The 17,155-nt window shown below is 46.3% G+C and overlaps 1 protein-coding gene across 14 annotated transcripts in view; it reads left to right on the plus strand.

Annotated features, from left to right (window-relative positions):
• Positions 1-17,155, plus strand: part of SHANK3 (SH3 and multiple ankyrin repeat domains 3) — a 703,681-nt gene that overhangs the window by 140,819 nt on the left and 545,707 nt on the right. For all 14 annotated transcript variants that reach the window (XR_010600169.1, XM_065589968.1, XM_065590128.1 and 11 more), the window contains one exon: positions 13,787-13,990. Coding sequence is in view for 13 of the 14 variants with exons in the window: in XM_065589968.1 (XP_065446040.1) it covers positions 13,787-13,990 (204 nt within the window). In the remaining variant the exon portion in view is untranslated. The remainder of the gene's footprint in view (positions 1-13,786; positions 13,991-17,155) is intronic.

Consider the following 17,155-nt stretch of genomic DNA (forward strand, 5'->3'; position numbering starts at 1 on the left):
CACCACTGAGAACAGCCTCGCTCCATCTTCTTTGGAGCCCCCCTTCAGGTAGTTGATGGCTGCTATCAAATCTCCTCTCACCCTTCTCTTCTGCAGACTAAATAACCCAGTTCCCTCAGTCTCTCCTCGTAAGTCATGTGCCCCAGACCCCTAATCGTCTTTGTTGCCTTCCGCTAGACTCTCTCCAATTTGTTCACATCCCTTCCGTAGTGGGGGGACCAAAACTGGACACAGTACTCCAGGTGTGGCCTCACCAGTGTCGAATAGAGGGGAATAATCACTTCCCTCGATCTGCTAGCAATGCTCCTACTAATACAGCCCAATATGCCGTTGGCCTTCTTGGCAACAAGGGCACACTGCTGACTCATATCCAGCTTCTTGTCCACTGTAATCCCCAGGTCCTTGTCTGCAGAACTGCTGCCTAGCCACTCAGGGTACGTCTACACTACGAAATTAGTTCGAATTTATAGAAGCCGGTTTTATTGAAATCGGTTGTATACAGCCGATTGTGTGTGTCCACACAATAAAATGCTCTAGGTGCTCTAGTCGGCGGACCGCGTCCACAGTACAAGGCTAGCGTCGACTTCCAGAGCATTGCACTATGGGTAGCTATCCCACAGCTATCCCACAGTTCCCGCAGTCTCCGCCGCCCCTTTGAATTCTGGGTTGAGATCCCAATGCCCGGATGATGCAAAACAGTGTCGCGGGCGGTTCTGGGTACATGTCGTCAGGCCCCTCCCTCCCCCGTCACAGCAACGGCAGACAATAGATTCGCGCCTCTTTACCTGGGTTACCTGGGTTACCTGTGCAGACAACATGGAGCCCGCTCAGCTCAGCTCACCGTCACCATATGTCCTCTGGGTGTTGGCAGACGTGGGACTGCATTGCTACATAGCAGCAGCTGCTAACTGCCTTTTGGCGGTAGACGGTGCAGTAGACTGGTAGCCTTCATCGGCGATCTGGGTGCTGGCAGCTGTGGGGCTTGCCTTTTGGCAGTAAATGGTGTATTACGACTATTAGCCGTCCTATTACAAGTCGGGTCATCGCACGTTAGCAGAGTCTTCCCCGAGCAGCCGATTGTGCAATAGGCCTGAAGACCATCGTCATACGCCGCCCCGTATTTGCTGCCAAGCACCCAGAAAGATGCCGAGGGCTATCAGTCACGCTGCACCGTCGTCTTAAGATGTAAAAAATAGATTTGCTCTGTATTCATTTGCTTCCCCCTCCCTCCGTCAAATCAACGGCCTGCTAAGCCCAGGGTTTTCAGTTTAATCTTTGGGGGGAACATTCTGTGTGACAGTTGTTTGTGTTTCTCCCTGATGCACAGCCACCGTTCTTGATTTTAATTCCCTGTGCCTGTACGCCATGTCGTCACTCGGCCCCCCTCCCTCCTTCCCCTAGTCCGTCAGATACTACGTTTGCGCCACAGCTCAGAGAGCCGAGAAGCGGTTCGCGCCTTTTCTTTGAATTCTGGGTTGAGATTCCAATGCCCGGATGATGCAAAACAGTGTCGCGGGCGGTTCTGGGTACATGTCGTCAGGCCCCTCCCCCCTCGTCACAGCAACGCAGACAATAGATTCGCGCCTTTTTACCTGGGTTACCTGTGCAGACAACATATCACGGCAAGCATGGAGCCCGCTCAGCTCAGCTGAGCTCACCGTCACCATATGTCCTCTGGGTGCTGGCAGACGTGGGACTGCATTGCTACACAGCAGCAGCTGCTAACTGCCTTTTGGTGGTAGATGGTGTAGCATGAGTGATAGCCATGGGGCTGGCAGCCGTAGGGCTGCATTGCACCAGCCCCTTGCCAGGCGATGGTATATTATGACTGGTACCCATCGTCATCGTATTGGTGTGGCTGTCAATCATGGCCACCTGGGCAGACATGCTACTGTTTCGATGATGATGGCTACCAGTCGTAATATACTATTTTCTGCCAATTGCCCAGTATTGTCTGCTAAGCACCCAGAAGAGGCCGAGGGCGATGCTGGGTGCTGGCGGACGTGGGGCTGGCAGACGTGGGGCTGCATTGCTACACAGCAGCAGCCCCTTGCCTTTTGGCAGATGATGGTATTTTATGATTGGTATCCGTCATCGTCATACTGGTATGGGTATGGCTGTCACTCATGCTGCACCGTCGGCTGCCACCTTAAGATGTAAAAAATAGATTTGTTCTGTATTCATATGCTTCCCCTTCCTCCGTGAAATCAATGGCCTGCTAAGCCCAGGGTTTTCATTTTAATCTTTGGGGGGACCATTCTGTGTGACAGTTGTTTGTGTTTCTCCCTGTTCCTGTACCTGTACGCCATGTCGTCACTCGGCCCTCCCTCCCTCCCGCCCTCCCTCCTTCTCCTGGTCCATCAGATACTACTTTCGCGCCTTTTTTCTGACCAGGCGCCATAGCTAGCACTGGGATCATGGAGCCCGCTCAGATCACCGCGGCAATTATGAGCACTATGAACACCACACGCATTGTCCTGGAGTATATGCAGAGCCAGGACATGCCAAGGCGTAACCCGGACCAGGCGAGGAGGCGATTGCAGCGCGGCGACGAGAGTGATGAGGAAATTGACATGGACATAGACCTCTCACAAGGCACAGGCACCAGCAATGTGGAAATCATGGTGTCACTGGGGCAGGTTGATGCCGTGGAACGCCGATTCTGGGCCCGGGAAACAAGCAGAGACTGGTGGGACCGCATCGTGGTGCAGGTATGGGACGATTCCCAGTGGCTGCGAAACTTTCGCATGCGTAAGGGCACTTTCATGGAACTTTGTGACTTGCTGTCCCCTGCCCTGAAACGCCAGGATACCAAGATGAGAGCAGCCCTCACAGTTGAGAAGCGAGTGGCGATAGCCGTGTGGAAGCTTGCAATGCCAGACAGCTACCGGTCAGTCGGGAATCAATTTGGAGTGGGCAAATCTACGGTGGGGGCTGCTGTGATCCAATTTGCCAGGGCAATGAAAGACCTGGTGATAGCAAGGGTAGTGACTCTGGGCAACGTGCAGTCAATAGTGGATGGTTTTGCTGAAATGGGATTCCCAAACTGTGGCGGGGCCATAGACGGAACCCATATCCCTATCTTGTCACCGGAGCACCAAGCCACCGACTACGTAAACCGCAAGGGGTACTTTTCAATGCTGCTGCAAGCCCTGGTGGATCACAAGGGACGTTTCACCAACATCAACGTGGGATGGCCGGGAAAGGTACATGATGCTCGCGTCTTCAGGAACTCTGCTCTGTTTCGAAAGCTGGAGGAAGGGACTTTCTTCCCGGACCAGAAAGTGACCATTGGGGATGTTGAAATGCCTATCGTGATCCTTGGGGACCCAGCCTACCCCTTAATGCCATGGCTCATGAAGCCGTACACAGGCAGCCTGGACAGGAGTCAGGACCTGTTCAACTACAGGCTGAGCAAGTGCCGAATGGTGGTGGAATGTGCATTTGGACGTTTAAAAGCGCGCTGGCGCAGCTTACTGACTCGCTCAGACCTCAGCGAAAAGAATATCCCCATTGTTATTGCTACTTGCTGTGTGCTCCACAATATCTGTGAGAGTAAGGGGGAGACCTTTATGGCGGGGTGGGAGGTTGAGGCAACTCGCCTGGCCGCTGATTACGCGCAGCCAGACACCAGGGCGGTTAGAGGAGCACAGCAGGGCGCGGTGCGCATCAGAGAAGCTTTGAAAACGAGTTTTGTGACGGGCCAGGCTACTGTGTGAAACTTCTGTTTGTTTCTCCTTGATGAACCCTCCAAACCCCCCCCCCCCGACCCGGTTCACTCTACTTCCCTGTAAACCAACCACCCCACCCCACCCTCCCCTCCCGCTTGCAGAGGCAATAAAGTCATTTTTTTTTAACATTCATGCATTCTTTATTAGTTCCTTACAGAGGTAGGGGGATAATTGCCAAGGTAGCCTGGGATGGGTGGGGGAGGAGGGATGGAAAAGGACACACTGCATTTTAAAACTTTAACTCTTATTGAAGGCCAGCCTTCTGATGCTTGGGCGATCATCTGGGGTGGAGTGACTGGGTGGACGGAGGCCCCCCCACCGTGTTCTTGGGCGTCTGGGTGAGGAGGCTATGGAACTTGCGGAGGAGGGCTGTAGCGGCGGTCTCTGCTCCTGCTGCCTTTCCTGCAACTCAACCATACGCTCGAGCATATCAGTTTGATGCTCCAGCAGACGGAGCATTGCCTCTTGCCGTCTGTCTGCAAGCTGACGCCACCTATCGTCTTCAGCCCGCTACTTGCTCTGTTCTTCCCGCGATTCAGCCCGCCACCTCTCCTCTCGTTCATATTGGGCTTTTCTCATCTCCGTCATTGACTGCCTCCACGCATTCTGCTGTGCTCTATCAGCCTGGGCGGACATCTGGAGCTCCGTGAACATCTCGTCCCTCGTCCTACGTTTTCTCTTTCTAATGTTCACGAGCCTCTGCGAAGGAGAAACATTTGCAGCTGGCGGAGGAGAAGGGAGAGGTGGTTAAAAAAGACACATTTTAGAGAACAATGGGTACACTCTTTCATTACAAGGTCGCATATTTCGGCTTGCAGGCAGCCATCGTAGGCCACAGTGTTTTGGCTTTTTTAACCTTCTTAACATGCGGGAAAGGTTGCAAACAGCAGCGCATTTCCCATATCAAGGATGAATTGGGTTGTCCATTTAAAATGGGGTTTCAATGTAAAAGGAGGGGGCTGCGGTTTCCCGGTTAACATGCGGCACAAACACAAGTAACCCCCCCCCCCCCCCACACACACACACGATTCTCTGGGATGATCACTTCACCCCTCCCCCCACCGCGTGGTTAACAGCGGGTAACATTTCTGGTCAGAAGAGCAGGAACGGGCGCCTCTGAATGTCCCCTTAATAAAATCACCCCATTTCAACCAGGAGAGCTTTCTGGAGATGTCCCTGGAGGATTTCCGCTCCATCCCCATACACGTTAACAGACTTTTCCAGTAGATGTACTGGCCGCGATTGCCAGGGCAAAGTAATCATTAAACACGCTTGCTTTTTTTTTGTAATGTTTACAAATAGTTACAAAGTTACACTCACCAGAGGTCTCCTGTGTGCCCTGAGGGTCTTGGGTGAGTTCGGGGGTTACTGGTTCCAGGTCCAGGGTCACAAACATATCCTGGCTGTTGGGGAAACCGGTTTCTCCGCTTCCTTGCTGCTGGGAGCTACCTACAGTACCTCCATCGTCATCTTCCTCGTTCCCTGAACCGTCTTCCCTGTGTGTTTCTCCAGTGAGAGAGTCATAGCACACGGTTGGGGTAGTGGTGGCTGCACCCCCTAGGATCGCATGCAGCTCCGCATAGTAGCGGCAAGTTTGCGGCTCTGCCCCGGACCTTCCGTTTGCTTCTCTGGCTTTGTGGTAAGCTTGCCGTAGCTCCTTAATTTTCACGCGGCACTGCTGTGTGTCCCTGTTATGGCCTCAGTCCTTCATGGCCTTGGAGATCTTTTCTAATACTTTTCCATTTCTTTTACTGCTACGGAGTTCAGCTATCACTGCTTCATCTCCCCATATGGCGAGCAGATCTCGTACCTCCCGTTCGGTCCATGCTGGAGCTCTTTTGCGATCCTGGGAGGACTCCATCACGGTTACCTGTGCTGATGAGCTCTGCGGGGTCACCTGTGCTCTCCACGCTGGGCAAACAGGAAATGAAATTCAAACCTTCGCGGGTCTTTTCCTGTCTACCTGGTCAGTGCATCTGAGTTGAGAGTGCTGTCCAGAGCGGTCACAATGAAGCACTGTGGGATAGCTCCCGGAGGCCAATAACGTCGAATTCCGTCCACACTACCCCAATTCCGACCCGCAAAGACCGGTTTTATCGCTAATCCCCTCGTCAGAGGTGGTGTAAAGAAACCGGTTTAAAGGACCCTTTAAGTCGAAAGAAAGGGCTTCGTTGTGTGGACGTGTCCAGGCTTAATTCGGTTTAACGCCGCTAAAGTCGACCTAAACCCGTAGTGTAGACCAGGCCTCAGTCCCCAGCCTGTAGCAGTGCATGGGATTTTTCCTTCCTAAGTGCAGGACTCTGCACTTGTCCTTGTTGAAGCTCATCAGATTTCTTTTGGCCCAATCCTCCAATTTATCTAGGTCACTCTGGACCCTATCCTACCCTCCAGCGTATCTATCTCTCCCCGCAGCGTAGTGTCATCTGCGAACTTGCTGAGCCTGCAACTCATCCCATCATTCAGATCCTTAATAAAGATGTTGAACAAAACTGGCCCCAGGACCGACCCCTGGGGCACTCCACTTGATACCGGCTGCCAACTAGACATTGAGCTGTTGATCACTACCTGTTGAGCTCGACGATCTAGTCAGCTTTCTATCCACCTTATAGTCCATTCATCCAATCCATACTTTTTTAACTTGCTGGCAAGAATACTGTGGGAGACCGTATCAAAAGCTTTGCTAAAGTCAAGGTATATCGCATCCACCGCTTTCCCCATATCTGCAAAAGCAGTTATCTCATCATAGAAGGCAATCAGGTTGGTCAGGCATGACTTGCCCTTGGTGAATCCATGTTGACTGTTCCTGATCACTTTCCTCTCCTCTGAGTGCTTCAAAATGGATTTCTTGAGGACCTGCTCCATGATTTTGCCAGGAACTGAAGTGAAGCTGACCGGTCTGTAGTTCCCCGGGTTCTCTTTCTTCCCTTTTTAAAATATGGGCACTATATTAGCCTTTTTCCAATCGTCCGGGAGTGTTGTGAAGATAAAACACATTAAAAATTGTGAAGGGCTTTGAGATCCACTGATGAAAAGCACTATACAAGAGCTAGGTATTATTGTTGTTATAATCGGAGCCTTTATGACTGTATTTACAAGGTCTTCGTTACTTGCTAATTGTCCAATAATTTTTCGTATTAAAATCTGTATAAATCTTAAAAAGCAGTTCAGTAACAGAATGTTTTAAAAATATTCATCATTCATTTCACCTACCATTTATTTATGTTCCAATTTTCTTTTTCCTGTTTCTTTGCCCCCATTTCCCCTCCCTTTGTTATTGGTAAGAACCTCTTCTTATTACTCTTATAGCCTTTGGCAGGATTGACTCATTCTGCTTTATTGCTGTCCTTATCTCCCCCCTGCAATATATCCAAAGTTAACCATAGATTTAAAATTGATTAAGCTTTTCATGGTCAGTGACCATTTTTATACCTGAGAAGCACAACTCCATGGGTACATCAGAGAGTTGCAGTTTTTATCCAATACAATTGCCCATTTTTAGCCCACTACATTTCCCAACGTTCTTAGTGCCAGAGCACATTCAGTCCATCCCTTTCCTTTAACTGTTGTGTTTAGGGTCCAAGGTTACTAGCTTGAAGTTGCCACCAAAGTCATTGCATCGTGGCCAGGGATCCTAGAAATCCGTTTGCCATGGAAAAATGTGGACTTTGCATTTTTACATAGAATCTTTAGGTTTTACATTTTGTGAAAAAATAAAAACATATACAGCAGAACCCTGTTTATCCAAGCCTCCATTATCTGCCTCTCCATGTTAACCGAACGACCAGCAGAGGTCTGGCTGTGAGCCCCAGGCGGCTGGTGGTTTTGGTTAATATGGAGAGCCAGATAATGGAGGCTCAGATAAATGGGGTTCTGCTGTATATCAAGAAAACATTGTGTTCAACTGATACTTATATGTATTGTGGCTAGGGAAACTAAAGTTGAGCGTTTTGTTTTAATCATGGAAAAACAAGGATTTTTATGTTTTTTTTTAATTAGAGAATTTAGTTTATTTTTAATCTCAGAAAACTACGACTCCTGATCATGACCTAGCCCTGCATACTCTGTAGCTAGTTTGACTTGCATTCTGTGGCAGGCTCTTTGATTCTACAGCAGTTCAGAGCAACAGACTGGAAATTGCGTGGCAGCTTCAGAACAAATTTAAAATGGAATTTCTTCGTTAAGTGGTTGTAGATGTGTATTCCACTCAGGTGTTTGTGTCAGACGCACTGAGAGCTGGAGACTTTCTTCCTGCAGCAGTATCCTCTAGGGAAGCGCATACATCCTGCGCCACCTTGTGGCCTCTTCAGAGGCTATATAAGGGCAACAATGCCCCACCCCTACTCAGTTCCTTCTTACTGCCAGTGGCCTAAGTCTGGTCTCCCCATGTGGTTCTGTCTTCACAGTTCGTTTCCTGTGTCACAGCTACTTGGTGAATTTTTGTAGTGTAAGTAGTTAGTAGAAGTTAGTACCAGTAGTGTAGTGTGGATTTAGTTGGTTTTAGTAGGTTATGCAGTGTTTTTATCTAATTCTTTTTTGAACCCTGTTATACTTTTGGACTTCACAACATCTCCTGGCAATGAGTTCCACAGGTTAGCTGTGTGTTGTGTGAAAAAGTACTTTCTTATGTTTGCTTTAAACTTAATGCTCGTTAAGTTTATTTGGTGACCCCTGGTTCTTGTGTTAGGTGAAGGAGTAAATAACACTCCCTTATTCACCTTTTCAACACCATTCACGGTTTTATAGACCTCTATCATATCCTCCCCTTAGTCATCTCTTTTCTAAGCTGACTGGTCACAGTCTTTTTAATCTCTCCTCATATGGAAGCTGTTCCATACCCCTAATTTTTGTTGCCCTTCTCTGTACCTTCACCAATTCTATCTTTTTTTTGAGATGGGTGACCAGAGCTGCATGCATTAGTCAAGATGTGGGTGTACCACGGATTTATATAGTGGCATTATGATATTTACTGTCTTAAATTATCTATCCATTTCCTAGTGGTTCCTAACATTGTTAGCTTTTTTGACTGCTGCTGTATATTGAGTAGATGTTTTCAGAGAACTATCTATGATGACTCTAAAATCTCTTTCTTGAGTGCTAATTTAGACCCCATCATTTTGTCTATATGGTTGCGATTGTTTTCCTGTGTGCATTATTTTGCAGTTACCAACATTGAATTTCATCTGTTATTTTCTTGCCTGGTCGCCCAGTTTTGAGAAATCCCTTTGTAACTCTTTGTAGTCTGCTTTGGACTTAACTATTTTGAGTAATTTTGTATCATCTGCAAACTTTGCCACCTGTTTACCCTTTTTTCCAAAACCTTTATGAATATGTTAAACAGCACTGATTCCAGTATAGATCATCGGGGGACCTCATTATTTACCTCTCTCCATTGTGTAAACTACCATTTATTCCTACTCTTTGTTTTCTGTCTTTTAACCACATATTGATCCATGAGAGGATTTTCCCTCTCATCTCATGACTGCCTACTTTGCTTAAGAGCCTTTGGTGAGGGATCTTGTCAAAGACTTTCTGAAAGTTCTAGTACACTATATAGACTGGATCGCCCGTGTCCACCTGTTTGTTGAACCCCTCAAAGAATTCTAATAGATTGGTGAGGGATGATTTACCTTTACAGAGCGGTGTTGACTCTTTCCCATCAAATTGTGTTAATCTAATTCTGTTCTTTATTATAGTTTCAACCGATTTGCCTGGTACTGAAGTTAGGCTTACTGGTCTGTAATTGCCTGAATTGCCTCTGGAGCCTTTTTAAAAAAGCTACATTACATTAGCTATCGTCCAGTCATCTGGTACAAGAGACCTATTTAAGCAATAGGTCACATATCACAATTAGTTGTTCTGCAAACCTCCCCCATTGACACCTGAATCTGGGACAGTTCCTCAGATTTGTCACCTAAAAAGAATGGCTCAGGTGTGGGATCTTCCTCAAATCCTCTGCAGTGAAGACTGATGCAAAGAATTCATTTAGTTTTTGCACAATGGCCTTGTTTTCCTTGAGTGCACCTTTAGCACCCCGATTGTCCAGTGGCCACACTGATTGTTTGCAGGCTTCCTGCTTCTGATGTACTTAAAATAAATTTCCTGTTAGTTTTTTTGTCTCTTGCTGGTTGCTCTTCATTCTTTTTTGTCCTGCCTAATTATGATTTTATGCTTGACTTGCCAGAGTTTATGCTCCTTTCTATTTTCCTTTGTAGGATTTCACTTCCAATTTTTAAAGGATGCCTTTTTGCCTCCAACTTCCTCTTTTACTGTGTTTAGCCATGGTTTCATTTTTTTGGTCCTCTTACTATTTTTTTTATTTGGGTTATGGCACTCCTGGAACCCCATATTTACCACTGGCATATAATTATGATATGTTTCATACAAAGCATGCTGTGTAAGGTATCATATGAAAAGTCATGACCTGCTGAAACTCATTGTTCTGTCCAAATGTGTATATCATTAGTGTGTAGCAAGTTAATTTTGCTGTGTGGTTGTTACTGAAATATGTTGTAAGTTTGCTAGTGGCATACAAAGAAAGAAAACCACTCAGAGGGTACTCAGGATAGAGTGTACTCAATGACCATTAACAAGCAGGGGAGCTGTAATCAGGGGATTTACAATTCAAGGACAGTTGCGGAAGCACCCACACTCGGGGGATTGCTCAACCGGGCAACTCAGGGAAGCCCTCCAGGACCTGCCAAGATAAGTGTCTTCTAGGCACAGGGACTATGGATATAGAAGAGGGAACAGTGGCCGCATGGCTTGGCCTCACTCCCTCCACAACTCAACACCTGGAAACATGTCTGGAAGGGGGAAGGTGGTCCAGGGTTGGAGGAGAATTCCAGCCTGTGAACTGAAGATCTGTGACCTTCTTGTACTATCAGGGTGAGGCACTGCTTGATTCAAATCCTGTTTAGTTTATAGAGCTTAGATTGTGCGCGTACTTTTATTTTCTTTGGTAACCATCTCTATCCTTTATGCCTAAATCTATCTTTCTGTAGCTAATAAACCTGTTTTATGGTTTACCTAAAACAGTGTGTTTTGGTTGAAGTGCTGGGGGAGTCTGCTCAGGAACGAGAGCTGGTGCATGTCCTCTCCATGTTGAGGGAGGGGTGACTGGGTTATAAACGTATGCTGGTCAGGCTTCTGACCAGGGAAGGACGGTACAGTCCCGGGAACCAAAGATGGGGAGCTGGGGGAATTTCTGTAGCCTTTCTATTGTTAGTTCATGAGTGGCTGGGAGAAGCATTCATGTAACTCAGCTAGGTGTGCCCCTGCCTGTGGATGTCTGTCTGAACGCAGGACCTATCAGAGGTTTGTAGCTTGTCACGGCATCGCTTGATGAGAGGGAGCACAGGTTGGAGGGACAGAGGGCTTAGCAGTACCCCAGTTCCAGGCTGCACCCCAGGAAGGCCCCTCACAGTTAGTTTGAGCCTTGTGTTTTTAAATCATCTCCATGTAGTTTGCAGGCATTTCACTCTTGTGACTGTTCCTTTTAATTTCCATTTAACAAGTCTCTTCATTTGTGTAGTTCCCCTTTATGAAGATAAAAGCTGCTGTGGTGAGTTTCTTTGGTATTTTCTCCCCTCCAAGGATGTTAAATGTAGTTCTGTTATGCTCTATATTACTGATCAGTTCAGCTATATTCATCTCTTGGACCAGATTCTGTGCACCATGTAGGACTAAATCCCACTGCTTAGTGAAGAGGGAGAAACAGTAACAGGAAACTTGGAAATGGCAGAGATGCTTAATAACTTCTTTGTTTCGGTCTTCACCGAGAAGTCTGAAGGACTGCCTAACCTAGTGAATGCTAATGGGAAGGGGGTAGGTTTAGCAGATAAAATAAAAAAAGAACAAGTTAAAAATCACTTAGAAAAGTTAGATGCCTGCAAGTCACCAGGGCCTGATGAAATGCATCCTAGAATACTCAAGGAGCTAATAGAGGAGGTATCTGAGCCTCTAGCTATTATCTTTGGAAAATCATGGGAGACGGGAGAGATTCCAGAAGACAGGAAAAGGGCAAATATAGTGCCCATCTATAAAAAGGGAAATAAAAACAACCCAGGAAACTACAGACCAGTTAGTTTAACTTCTGTGCCAGGGAAGATAATGGAGCAAGTAATTAAGGAAATCATCTGCAAACACTTGGAAGGTGGTAAGGTGATAGGGAACAGCCAGCATGGATTTGTGAAGAACAAATCATGTCAAACCAATCTGATAGCTTTCTTTGATAGCATAATGAGCCTTGTAGATAAGGGTGAAGCTGTGGATGTGGTATACCTAGACTTTAGTAAGGCATTTGATACAGTTTCGCATGATATTCTTATCGATAAACTAGGCAAATACAATTTAGATGGGGCTACTATAAGGTGGGTGCATAACTGGCTGGATAACCGTACTCAGAGAGTTGTTATTAATGGTTCCCAATCCTGCTGGAAAGGCATAACGAGTGGGGTACCGCAGGGGTCTGTTTTGGGACCGGCTCTGTTCAATATCTTCATCAACGACTTAGATATTGGCATAGAAAGTACGCTTATTAAGTTTGCGGATGATACCAAACTGGGAGGGATTGCAACTGCTTTGGAGGACAGGGTCATAATTCAAAATGATCTGGACAAATTGGAGAAATGGTCTGAGTTAAACGGGATGAAGTTTAACAAAGACAAATGCAAAGTGCTCCACTTAGGAAGGAAAAATCAGTTTCACACATACAGAATGGGAAGAGACTGTCTAGGAAGGAGTACGGCAGAAAGGGATCTAGGGGTTATAGTGGACCACAAGCTAAATATGAGTCAACAGTGTGATGCTGTTGCAAAAAAAGCAAACATGATTCTGGGATGTATTAACAGGTGTGTTCTGAGCAAGACATGAGAAGTCATTCTTCCACTCTACTCTGCTCTGGTTAGGCCTCAGCTGGAGTATTGTGTCCAGTTCTGGGCACCGCATTTTAAAAAAGATGTGGAGAAATTGGAAAGGGTCCAGAGAAGAGCAACAAGAATGATTAAAGGTCTTGAGAACATGACCTATGAAGGAAGGCTGAAAGAATTGGGTTTGTTTAGTTTGGAAAAGAGAAGACTGAGAGGGGACATGATAGCAGTTTTCAGGTATTTAAAAGGGTGTCATAAGGAGGAGGGAGAAAACTTGTTCACCTTAGCCTCTAAGGATAGAACCAGAAGCAATGGGTTTAAACTGCAGCAAGGAAGGTCTAGGTTGGACATTAGGAAAAAGTTCCTAACTGTCAGGGTGGTTAAACACTGGAATAAATTGCCTAGGGAGGTTGTGGAATCTCCATCTCTGGAGATATTTAAGAGTAGGTTAGATAAATGTCTATCAGGGATGGTCTAGACAGTGTTTGGTCCTGCCATGCGGGCAGGGGACTGGACTCGATGACCTCTCGAGGTCCCTTCTAGTCCTGGAATCTATGAATAAGAACTGCCTCTCTCCTTGTGGGTTACAGGACCAGCTGCTCCAAGAAGCAGTCATAAATGGTGTCTAGAAATGTTATGTAGAGCTCTGCCTCCTTTTTCAAGGCCTCTCTTCCCAATGGTTAAAGACCTTTCTGGGTTCCTTCATTGCCCCTAATTGAGCAGTCTACAGCCTTGCAAAATCATTTGTCTCTGTTTATATTTGTGAGATCTTTCTACTTCTGGATATCCAGTAGAGCCTCTGCACCCTTCCACGGGGATATTTAAGCTGAATAATGGAGAAAACTTCCTGACAGTGAATTGTATGGTATTAGACCATGGAATACTCTCCTGGACATCCCTTTACTTGAAACATTTATTTGCAGACAGGATAAAACCCTGTAGATTAGATTGTAGAGAATGATTCTGCGCTGGCATCACAAGAGATAGAGAAGATAGGACCTAATGGATCTTATCCTCCCTAATTTCTGCAGATTATCTATTTCCACTTACTCACTGCCATGGAAAAGGTTATAGATTTCCTGTTCTAAGCTTGTTCCATGGCCTCACCACTGTTGTTCTTGGAGGTGGTTATAGAATTACAGAAATGCTGGGTTGCCATCCCCTAATCACTCTCTCTTTTCTCCATAGAAATGTATGCGGCTAAATCCTGATGTTCCTGTCTGGGTCTCCAAACAGCGCATTCTCTGTACCTTGAACCACAGCCTGAAGGATGTTCTGAACTATGGGCTCTTCCAGCCAGCCTTCAATGGCAGGGCTGGAAAGTTCCTGGACGAGGAGCGACTGCTGAGGGAATACCCTCTGAATCCAGACACTCCTGTCCCCTACCTGGAGGTATCTATCTGCCTTTTTATCTGACTTATATGGTCTCCATCATGGTAATGTCTGAGTGCCTCAGAAGTACTAAAAAAGAGTAAGAAAAATCTCTTTTTTTGTTGCCAGTGAGAGTGAAAACATGAATGTACCATAATAATTTGGGGGGGGGGGGTGAGCGTGTTTGCTTGTGTGAAGAAGTTACGGAGGGCAGCTGGGTCACAGAAACGAGCTTGACATTTAGTTCTCAATGTGCTGAGCCTCCTGGTCATTGTCTGTCTTTGCTGGCAATGGGCTCCACAGGGTTGGTCCTGCTCATGTAAAAGTTCTGTCCCTTTTGATCAACCGCTTCAAGTGGAGCGTAGCTGTTGTTGAAAGCCAAAGTCACAGTGGGAGAGGGAGTTTGTCAGGTAGCTAGGGACTGTCTCACGGAGAACTGGGAATATCAGAACAGAGACCTTGAATTCAATGTTGTATTCAATATGCGTCCATTGCAGAGACATCTTTGTAACACTCTCTCCTTTCCTGCACCTCAGTTTAACTCTTGGCTGAAACACAGATCAGAGTTCTATCACTTCAGGACTTTTCAGAAAGCATTACATAGTTAACCCTTACAGACTGTTACATATGTAACCCTGAACATAGGTTTTAATAACAGTTCCCTGTCAGCTGCAGCGAGAAAAGGCAATGCAACTTCTTAGTAAACACTTCATACACAGAAAAACATTTTAATCCGTATTTGGAATGCTTAATAGCTTTTATCTAAAAGCTATTATTTAGTAAATCCACCAGTCTTCCTTAGACAGACTTTCACCACTTAGCTGTTAAATATATTTCAATATAAGGTTTTAAAATAATTTACATACGTTAGCACACATGCATGATCACATCCCCTCTGATCTTCTTTCAGAGATAATTTCTCAGTTTCTGTCATATGGCCATAATATGCAGTGTGTGGCACCTGGATTCTTCAGACCTTGCGCAGAATAGCAGCTTCTGAGTTATTCTCCAAACACTTCAGAGCCTTGTCAATAAACAGAAGTCTGGGATTCTAACAGGGAGCAGCAGTCCAGCACTTGGGTTAATAGCTGACTTGGTCTACTCAGTTTCTGGTGAGATCAGAAATCTGTAGGCTGTACCCAAAGTTATACAGGTATTGGGATCAGCATATAAAATATCCCTTTCCTGGCTTTCCCCATAAACTAAGCTGAAACAGATAAAGATTTACAACCCCTCATGTTGCTGAGTCTGCCCCTGTTCGTTCTTTATCTGAGACAAAATCCTAATTTCTTCTTCCAATGTCTGTCTGTGGATCCCACTCATGGTGCGCATGTGCCGCTTGCACAGGATTATGGAATGTATTCACCAGCAATGTCCACGAGGGGTCATGCATGCACCCTGCACACCCTCGTCCTTCCCTCCCAATGGCAGAAAAGCAAAACGATTCCAACCACCACTCTGAGCACCCCTTGGCAGAGACTCAGAACAACCTCAGTCTCCCATAAGAGTTAGTTTACTGTAGTTTCTGTAGTTATTAGTTTGTTTCATAGTGTTTCATTTTGAGCCAGCTGGCAAAAAAAAAAGTATTTTCTGTAGATATAATTTAGTAGTTAGGATACCTGGTGCCTGAACCCATATCTCCACATTTCAAGACTTGTCCTTCATGTTGGAGGGGTAATTCCCCTTACTGACTGACATATTGTTTAGGAGAGAGTCATATTCCCTCTAAGTGTGCAATTTCTAACAGATTCAAAAAATACACGCAAAAGGCCAGGGAATCTTGGCTAAAACTTTACTGCCTGGAATAATCTGTGGGCATGATCCGACTCAGAAGTGGTTCAGAAGGAAGAAGTTCGAGATTAGATACTTCCCTAAAAACTCATGCAGTTAGTGTTCAGCCACTATTACCACTCCTAGATTGAAGGGGTCAAAGAGAGCTCCCTCCTCCTCCAAGAGCTTGTAAATGGCACCACAGACACTGTTGCCACATTCCATGATCTGTGCTAGGCGCAGGAGAAAGGAGATTACCTCTAATTTTGCCTCTTGTTTGGCCACTGTTTTCCTTCTCTAGTACCAAGCGAAAGGAAACCACAGAGCCATAGGTCTATGGACATGGCTAAGTCGGCACAATGCAGCTGGCCCTGCAAAAGTAATTGGACTCGGCACGGGAACAACACTGAGCTAAGAAGGCAGCCACTGATTTGTTGGCGGTACCTATGACTTTGGCCCCTCCAACTAAATCTGCAGCACTGAGAGCTCTTGACACAACTCTTTGAATGCCAGCACGCTCACTGTGAGCTCGTTTGCTGTAGATTCATTTAGCATGGGCTCAGTCAGTGCTGACACGCTCAACAGCCTGGATAGAAAGCTGGCTAGATCGTCGGGCTCAACAGGTAGTGATCAATGGCTCCATGTCTAGTTGGCAGCCGGTTTCAAGCGGAGTGCCCCAAGGGTCGGTCCTGGGGCTGGTTTTGTTTAATGTCTTTATTAATGATCTGGAGGATGGCGTGGACTGCACTCTCAGCAAGTTTGCAGATGACACTAAACTGGGAGGCATGGTAGATACACTGGAGGGTAGGGATCGGATACAGAGGGACCTAGACAAATTAGAGGATTGGGCCAAAAAAAACCTGATGAGGTTCAACAAGGACAAGTGCAGAGTCCAGCACTTAGGACGGAAGAATCCCATGCACTGCTACAGACTAGGGACCGAATGGCTAGGCAGCAGTTCTGCAGAAAAGGACCTAGGGGTCACAGTGGACGAGAAGCTGGATATGAGTCAACAGTGTGCTCTTGTTGCCAAGAAGGCTAATGGCATTTTGGGCTGTATAAGTAGGGGCATTGCCAGTAGATCGAGGAACATGATCATTCCCCTTTATTTGACATTGGTGAGGCCTCATCTGGAATACTGTGTCCAGTTTTGGGCCCCAAACTACAAGAAGGATGTGGAAAAATTGGAAAGAGTCCAGTGGAGGGCAACAAAAATGATTAGGGGTCTGGAGCACATGACTTATGAGGAGAGGCTGAGGGAACTGGGATTGTTTAGTCTCCAGAAGAGAAGAATGAGGGGGGATTTGATAGCAGCCTTCAACTACTTGAAGGGGGGTTCCAAAGAGGATGGATCTCGGCTGTTCTCCGTGGTGGCAGATGACAGAACAAGGAGCAATGATCTCAAGTTGCAGTGGG

This window comes from Chrysemys picta, chromosome 1 (genome assembly GCF_011386835.1).
Source record: "Chrysemys picta bellii isolate R12L10 chromosome 1, ASM1138683v2, whole genome shotgun sequence".
In the NCBI taxonomy this organism is placed as follows: Eukaryota; Metazoa; Chordata; order Testudines; family Emydidae; genus Chrysemys; species Chrysemys picta.